At 45.7% G+C, this 9,065-nt stretch overlaps 1 protein-coding gene across 1 annotated transcript; it reads left to right on the top strand.

The window, feature by feature from the left end:
* The first annotated feature begins 1,157 nt into the window (after positions 1-1,157).
* Positions 1,158-1,592, top strand: LOC135269685 (myosin regulatory light polypeptide 9-like). Its single transcript, XM_064364102.1, has one exon. The coding sequence runs from the start codon at positions 1,158-1,160 to the stop codon at positions 1,587-1,589; it is 432 nt and encodes a 143-aa protein (XP_064220172.1). The 3' UTR covers positions 1,590-1,592.
* The last annotated feature ends 7,473 nt before the right edge of the window (positions 1,593-9,065 follow it).

Below are 9,065 nucleotides of genomic sequence, written 5' to 3'. Positions count from 1 at the left end.
CCGAAGTGTCCTACTTCTGATAGAATCTGAAGAATACTATAGAATTCCTTTGAATCTTATCTTCTTACTGTTGTTGAATAAGTGATGGAATGGACTCTATGAACATAATTTAAGTCAATGTTTTATCTTCATAACTAAACAATAAGTTATTATAAAATAAACGACTCAAAATTTGTTAAACAAGAGCATCATATTTATATTTAAACCCAAATTCTAATGACTCTGAGCTCCCCGAATAGCAGAACCCGAGTCTCCCTTTACAGTCTTCCTGTTTTCCCAGCAGTCCCAAAGGGAGCTTAGTGTCTCAGCCACAAGAACCCCCCACTGTTCTCCATTTTCTTTGTCTGCAATAAGTTGCCCATCAAACACACTTTCAAGGAAACCCATTGTCATTACAGGTGATGATGCCAACAGCAACCCCCTCCCTGACTCATCCTGTCATTTGGTCCTGAAGCAGGATCCTCTGTGCCCAGACGCTCACAAAGTCTTTCATAAAACCAGTTTCTTTAGCCTGTGGCCCTTACTTCTCTCCTCTGTGAACTCAAACTGGGTTCCCAGGCAGGTTAAGGAAAAAGGCCATGACATTGCTTTACTTTCCTTGTCATCCCTCGTCTCTCCATAGGACCAGTGCACCCCCAGTTCCATCTCTCCCCTCTGTCACGCAAGCCCCAGGCCACATCAGTGACACCCAAAGAACCACAGGTGCAAAAACACCATCACTTCTTTACAACCCTCACTAACAGCATCAGAGCTCCATGTATATGCAAGTACAAATTAATATATCCATAGAAAAAGAGCCCAAAGGTCACACATCATGGTGTTTTAATAATGGCCATCACTCCTTTACAACCCTCACTAACAGCATCAGAGCTCCATGTATATGCAAGTACAAATTAATATATCCATAGAAAAAGAGCCCGAAGGTCACACATCATGGTGTTTTAATAATGGCCATGACCCCTGGAGGGTGAGTGGATGGATGTTTCTTATTTTTGCCTGCTGAAATATCTACTTCTGTGGCTTTTTAAATTGTCGCAGTTAGTTTCGCGGAGCCCTGGAATGTGCGGCGGGGCAAAGCCACAGGACGGACGCAACCATCTAAGGAAAGGATGGGGGGAGGAAGACTTAACGCTGCAAGAAAAGGATTTAACCACCACATGTCAAGCAAAAGAGCAAAGACCAAGACCACCAAGAAGCGCCCTCAGCGCGTAACATCCAATATGTTTGCTATGTTTGACCAATCACAGATTCAGGAGTTTAAAGAGGGCTTCAACACGATTGATCAGAACAGAGGTGGTTTCATCGACAAGGAAGATTTGCATGATATGCTTGCTTCATTGGGGAAGAATCCAACTGATGAGTATCTGGATGCCATGATGAATGAAGCTCCAGGCCCCATCAATTTCACCATGTTCCTCACCATGTTTGGTGAGAAGTTAAATGGCACAGATCCTGAAGATGTCATCAGAAGTGCTTTTGCTTGCTTTGATGAAGAAGCAACTGGCACCATTCCGGAAGATTACCTGAGAGAGCTGCTGATAACCATGGGGGATCGGTTTACGGATGAGGAAGTGGATGAGCTGTACTGAGAAGCGCCTGTTGACAAAAAGGGGAATTTCAGTTACATCGAGTTCACACGCATCTGAAACATGGAGCAAAAAACAAAAATGAGTGAAAGAATTTCGAATTCCAGCCAAACGTTCCTTGTTGCCACTTTAGGTATTTCCGAGATTTTCTCTTGCATGCCCTTAGCTTTACGGCTTTTGCATTTCCTGTTGTATTTATTCTCAGCCATTTTGGGCACATGTATCTTTATACTCAGACTGGAAATGGGACTTTCTATTAATAATAATTTTCAGAATAGAAAATAGGGTAATTTAACCTACCAACCCCTTCCCCAAATAACTGCAGTCTATAAAGAGTCAATATATTTTTTCAGAGAAAGTTCTCTCAATTTTTTCTGAACCATAATTAAACTTTATGATAAAATAAAAAATAAATTGTTGCAGTTATTTGCTTTGTGATGCTTTAAAAATTATGTGATAACATACATTTTACATTTTATTATTTAATGCTTTCACTTTTAAAAAATATCATCTTAGGCTGGGCATGGTGGTTCATGCCTATAATCCCAGCACTTTGGGAGGCCAAGGATGGCGGATCACGAGATCAACAGATTGAGACCATCCTGGCCAACATGATGAAACCCCGTCTCTACTAAAAATACAAAAATTAGCTGGACATGGTGGCGCACTCCTGTGATCCCAGCTACTGGGGAGGCTGAGGCAGAAGAATCACTTGAACCCAGGAGGCGGAGATTGCAGCGAGCCGAGATCACACCACTGCACTCCAGCCTGGTGACAGAGCAAGACTCAGTTTCAAAAAAAAAAAAAAAAACTTAGATATTAAAATTTGCCTAATAACTAAAGTCCCTCCAATTTAGGTTGGTCTTCCTATAAATTGCAGTCAACCATTCAGGAATTATTCTTTGAGCGTCATCTGGCTGTGTGTATTTCAACATAATAGCAAAGCCAATGAGAGCTAACATCTGTAAGTCCTATGGTATGCCAGGCCGAGGTACCGCAAAACCCTCCCTGAGCTCTGGGCAGGGACGGAAACCACCACACTGACAAGGAAATAGTGGCTTAGAGCGCATACAAACTACAACTGATGCCAGATGAGCTCTGGGGAGGCCCAAGTTCTGCTGGAGCCAAGAGCCCTAGCACCCTTCCTTCGGGGTATCTGTTAAGGGCACTGATTTGGGGACCTCCTCAGTCACCTCCTCAGCTGGGCTCCCCTCTCTCAGGGACACAACTTTCCTCTTACCACAAACTCCTGCATCTCGGAAGTTACAGGGAAAAGCTGGGCCCTTCTGTGGCCCCTCACCCACCCCACTCCCCACACTCTTACTGAAAGTCAGCAAAGCTCAGCCAGGCCACGTTCAGAGCAGCTGTGGGCTCGCCACGCCCGCCCCACCCAACCTCCTGTAAGAGCTTAAGTCAACAGGCACAGAAAATCAGACAGGCTGTCTTGGGATAGGGAAAGAAAAAAAAAAAAAAAAAACCAGCAGCTGCTGCCTAATTGGCATTCTAAATAGCTAGAGGCTTCCAAGTACAGAAATGAATTAAGCTTTTTTTTTTTCCTTTTCAGGGTGGAGTACAGCCTCCAGGTCTCCACCCAAGTCACACCCTCACTTGCAGCTATTTATAATATCTAAATGCCAGATGGAACCTGCTGGGTGAAACAGAGGACTGGACAAAAGGCAAAGGCCCAACAAGCCCAGATCTCTTAGGAGCAGACACGGACCCCGAGGGGAACCCTGGGCACTGCAGGGGTGGGGGGATGCAGAGCCGCAGGGAAACAGGGCAGCTGGCCCCTTCGCCCAGGTCAGTTTCCCCAACCAGCAGAGAGATCCGGGAACAGCTGCTGAATGCTTCCCTTCCATTCCACAGCCCGTGGCACAGGGCTGGGTGCTGGACCTGAACTCCGGCTGTACCTGTTGGCTTAGAGTAGCCAGCAGAGGCCGGGAGCACTCACCAGGCAGTGCACGTCAGAGCAGAAGGACCAGCAGCCAGAGGTGGGGTTGGCAGGGGGCAGGCAGCTGGAGTGGGGCCCTGAGGCAAAGTATGAGTTGGACAAGGTGGCCCATGGTGATCTTGAGTGCAGAAGCAGGGGTGTGGGGGGCAAATCCCGATTTCCTCTTTTACCCGGTGTGGCTTTATGGCTGTTAGTAACCCCTCACAGGCTTTATTTCCTTATTTGTGACATGCAGGGTGTAATCAAAGTAGCCAGATGGCATTTTCGAGAACATTGAAAAGACAGTGAGTGCTTAAGATGTTTCTGCAGCATTTCAGTGGCAGCTGTTACTACAGGACCTTGTGCTGAAATACAAACCTGTCTCTCTGTAGGCTACTGTCTGTACCAATGACTTGCAGTGCAAACAGTTCCCTCCCTCCTGAAGGGCTGAAAGGGCCTGGAGACCTATTGCCTCTTGACTTTCCATTTCCTGCCCCTGATGTGCCATGGCAGAAGGAAAAGCTGGCTTGAGCTAGCAAGTCATTTGAAATACGAACCTGATAAAACCCGACTCACATCCTGCCGCCCAGCTGAGCTGGGCTGCTAGCGAGTTGAGGTAGTTTCTCCCCAGAAAAAAGCCCTAAAACCCTCCTCTCATCCCGAAATGAAACCCTCCCTCCTGCCTCAGCACAGCCCCAGTGTCCCCTTTCCAGGAATTCCCCTGACCTTAGACTACATTGGAGTTTCCTCCAGCTCTTCTAAAGCAATGCCATCCAATAGAAAGAAAGTGTGAAGCATATTTGTCATTTTAAGTTTTGTGGTAGCCACAGGAATAAAAGTAAAAATGAAGAAGGTGAAATTAAGTTTAATGCTATGCTGTGGTTTAAAGGTGTCCCCCAAATTTCATGTGTGAGAAACTAAGTGCCAAATTCATATGTTGTTTCCATGCCACTGGACTTCCCAGCCTCCAGACCCATGAGCCAAACACATTTCTTTTCTTTATAAATTACCCAGTCTGTGGTATTCTGTTACAGCAACAAATAATGGACTAAGACATACTATATTCTATTCAAGAAAATGTATCAAAAGTAAATGTAATCAATATAAGCATTAATAAAATATTGTACGTTCTCTTTTTATACTAAGTATTCAAAATCTGGTGTATATTTTATACTTAGAGGGCATTTCAATTTGGATTAGCTACACTGCCAGAGCTCAGTCACTCCCGGGGCCAGAGGCTCCCATGTGAGACGGCACAATCCCAGAGCATTTACTCGAGCTCATGTCTTTAATGCTTACTGCTGCTCTGTGGTTCAGACATGGGTAGTGCTAAGCGGGCAGTGGAAGAAATATTCCATATGCAGGCCAGTCTGAGAAGCCTGGCAGGAGAAACTGTAATCTGAGGTTGAAGCTAGGAAAAGCGGTGCTATGGTTTAGATGTTTGTCCTCTCTAAATCTTATGTTGAAATGTGACCTCCAATGTTGGAGGTGGGGCCTCATGGGAGGTATTGGATCATGGGGGCAGATCCCTCATGAATGGCTTAGTGCCATCCCTTGGTGATGAGTGAGTTCTTCCTCAGTTAGTTCACACTAGATCTGGTTGTTTAAAAGAACCTATGATCTCTCCCTTCTCTCTCTTGCCTTGTGATGCACCTGCTTCTGCTTTGCCTTCCTCCACAAGTAAAAGCTCTCTGAGGCCTTACCAGAAGCTGTACTGATGTCAGCTCCATGCTTGTACAGCCTGCAGAACAGTGAGCCAATTAAACCTCTTTAGTTTATAAATTATCTAGTTTCAGATATTTCTTTATAGCAATGCAAGAATGGACTAACACAAGTGGGATCCAGGCTCAAACCATTGCACTTCTCTCTGGTCTTCTAGGTAGTCCCTTTGTGTTTGATGTTATCTTGGGGTGGGGATGCATTATGGCTACTGTGAATAAAACACAAGATGCATTTTCCCCGAAAGAACTGCAGGACACTGGAACACTGACAGCTCTGTTTTGAAACCCCTCTGTCAGACGAGATTGATTTCTTCACTTCCCTCCAAGTTCTCACAGATGTAGTGAAGATTTTGAAAGGAGCCTCCTAGGGAAAGAGATCTGATGAGGTAAGAGATAGAAAAAAAATAATTAAAAAAGGGGAGACTCTTGGGGCCACCAGCTGTAGGAACACTGGCAGCTTTGTCATGCAGGCTTGGGAACTGGGAAAGCTTCCTAGGCTTCCAAAATGTCTGCAGTATTTTTGGGTTTGTGGCCTTTGAATGCTTGCTGGACCTCTGCATATGAGAAATAGTTTCCAAACATATCACATGAAAAATATTTTCTTTTGGTGCTCTTAGGATTTGAGCTCATTTCTGATCCTACCAGTGAACACAGAGGCACTTCCTGACTAATGAGGTGTTTGTGGTAGCAGCCGCACTCAGCCCCACTAAACCACAGGATGATTTCTGCCTTGTGCATAGAATGCTAGAACTTTCTGGAAAACCCTAGAAAGGGCCAAGATGTGACTTTGTGGCTGATGCCTACCAGTCCTGAAGCCAGGGAGGTGTCCTATGGTTTCTTGCATGTCCCCACCCTGCTGGGTGGCTGGTTCCATTTCTGGAACAGCTTTGGAGCCTTCCTAAGCCTGAAATTGGCTACCTTTCCCAGGCGTTCATTCCTCCCTGTTGACTGCCCATAATGCACAGACCACTGATATGCTTTGGCTGTGTCCCCACCCAAATCTCATCTTGAACTGTAATCCCCACAACCCCCTCATGTCTAGGAAGAGACCTGATGGGAAGTGACTGAATCATGAGGGCTTTTTCTGCCATTCTGTTCTTGTGATAGTCAGCAAGTTCTCTGGAGATCCGATGGTTTTATAAAGCAGTTTTCCCTGCTGTTGCTCACACTTGCTCTCTTACCTGCCACCATGTAAGGCATGCCTTTGCTTCTCCTTCACCTTCTGCCATGATTGTGAGTTTCCTGAGGCCTCCCAAGTCATGCAGAACTATGAGTCAATTAAACCTCTTTCCTTTATGAGTTACCCAGTCTCAGGTATATCTTTATAGCAGTGTGAAAAAGGAATAATACAACCACCAAGCTAGTTACCAAGAGGATTTGGAGTCTGGGCAGCAGGAGAAATCAAGACATTTGCTCCAGGGGAATGTATGGAGACAGCCTGAACCAAGTGACATCTGGCCAACCAGTCTTGAGTGAAGCCCTGTTCTCAGGAAGGTACTAATTGTCTCAGAATTGAGCCAGCAGGCAAAGCTGGGCCTCCTTGGTTTTGTCTTGGCTACTGTTATGTCCACCAAAAGACCACATGGACACCTGGCCCCAGAAGATAAAATTTTCCAGAGAAATTGTTAGAATGCACTGCCTTGAAAAATAATTTGTTTCTTCTTATCGCCATAAAATCTCAAAAATTAAAATGCTAAGGAAATCAGGTTCATCTGATAGCTAGCCTTTTCTGGTTAACAGGAAACTATTTTTATTTTCACCAGTGATGCTGAAAATCTCTTTCTCATGGACCAATGCCTGCACTTGCTTTTAATCATAAAGGACCCTGCTGGGCTGCAGGCCACTGTGGGTCCAGATGATGTAGTCTGTAGAATGCAACACGTGAGCCACTGAGTCAAACCCGATTTCAGGCCTGCTGCTGGTTGCTGGTATCTTCTTTCTGTTTGGTTTTAATCAGACCTTTTCTATGTGCAATATTTGTTATAGCGTGTTCCCTTTCCTTAAAAATCAAAGCATAAAAATTCAACTTCTGAGCCCAGGTTAGCTGGGTTCCACTTGAGGAATGGTTCTAGTCGGAGCAAAACATTTTGGCTCACGCTTAGTGCCTGACCACATTTTGACTATGCATTCACTTGACTTTAGCATTCACTTGGCAAGGGCACTTCCATTTGGCTCCCCGTGAAGTCATAGAAATTCTAGTTATTTCTGCAGTGTGTGATTGCCTGGTTTATTTATAAGAACCATCCATCAGGATTGAGCTGTTCTTGCGTCTGGAGCCACTTGTATTATCACAATTATGAAATGTTTATTTTCTTAGATCAGCTTGAGCTGATAAAGCACTTTTGAGCCACTAAGAATCTTGTAAGTCAAGATAGTTTAGATAAGGATACGATGTTTCCTGGTGGGGGCTATATCAGATGAATCTATGGCCTCTCCCTTGATTGGACTATCACGTTAAATGGGTGTGACCATCGCACACTCCTCTGAGAGGTGGGGTCCCCTCCTTAGGTGGATTTGCAGCCAGCCCCCTTTGTTTCCTCTGGCTCACATCCCAGCTGGGAAGTGCAGCTCCAAGGAACCTGGGGAGATGAGGCCACCCCAGTGAGGCAGAGGTGAGTGATGAATGTTCCAGGGCCGCAAGGCCTATTTGCAACCACACTGAGCACAAGAAGCTCAAAGAAAATATTCCATATTAATGAGCGTTGAGCAGGCTCATGGATTTACATTCTAAGCACCAGTCTGTCAGAAGGGCAATCTGGCAGCGTCTGTCAAAAATGAAAGATGCACTTTCATTTGTTTAGTGAATATCTGATTGCCTCTTAGGCCCAGGTGATGCCCAAGATATAACAACAGTCAGAAAGGACGACCTTTTCCTCACAAATCTTACTTTCCTGTGGCAGGGACAGACAGATAAGCAGCTAGACATGGACTATACAGTCAGAGAGCGGTAAGACGCATGGGCAGGGCCGGATAGAGAGTATGGGGTAGAGGGAGCAGGGGCTGCCCATTAGACAAGATGAGACAGCAGTGAAGTAGGGAAACAAACCAGGTGGCTGATGGGACAGGAGCTTCCAAAGCAGACGGAGCAGTGAGTGCAGGTGCCCTGAGAGCATGCGGGTTGTCAGCAGAGCAGAGGCCTGAGGTTACAGTAGGTGAAGAGGAGGGGTAGGAAGCAAGGTCTGAGAGCAAGGAAGGGTGGGGGCAGATCGTGCAGAGCCTTTCAGCAGAGACTGTGAACTGTCTCTACTATCCACTTTCCTTCTTCCCTTTGTAATAAAATACCCCCATCTTTGTGGGGCTCACATGGAGACCCTATCTCCCAGCCTCTTGTGCAGCTGGGTGTGGCTACATCAGTAAGTTCATGCTAACATGGACCACGAATGGAAATGGCTTCTGCTACTTCTTCGTTCTGTATTTATAAAATGGGCAACGGGCGATAGATGGGCAATGTTCCCCTCTCTTTTATCCTTTCTCACAGGCAGAGCAAAGACCTGGTGCTGGTGAGCCTGTTTCTTCCCTGTGGACAAGGCCATGTCTCCAGGGCAGAGGTTCTTGAAGTGTGGCCTCGGGATGTGCATCATCAGCATCATCTGGAAACTTACTGAAATGCATATTTTCACACACCTCCCCACCACCCAGAACTACTGAATCAGAAACTTTGGGGGTGGGGCCTATCTGTATGTTAAGAAACCCTCCAGGGGACTCAAGTTTCAAAATCACTGCCTGAGAACAGGGTTGTTCAACATCAGCAATACTCGCATTTTGGACTCATGATTCTGTATTGTAGGGGCTGTTCAAAGTATTGTAGGATGGTTAGCAGCATCTCTG

Source organism: Aotus nancymaae, unplaced genomic scaffold (assembly GCF_030222135.1).
Source record: "Aotus nancymaae isolate 86718 unplaced genomic scaffold, 86718_ANA_hifiasm-v0.15.2.pri h1tg000006l, whole genome shotgun sequence".
Taxonomy (NCBI): domain Eukaryota; kingdom Metazoa; phylum Chordata; class Mammalia; order Primates; family Aotidae; genus Aotus; species Aotus nancymaae.
The sequence above is the reverse complement of the archived record's forward strand: the minus strand, read 5'-3'. Positions and strand labels throughout refer to the sequence as shown.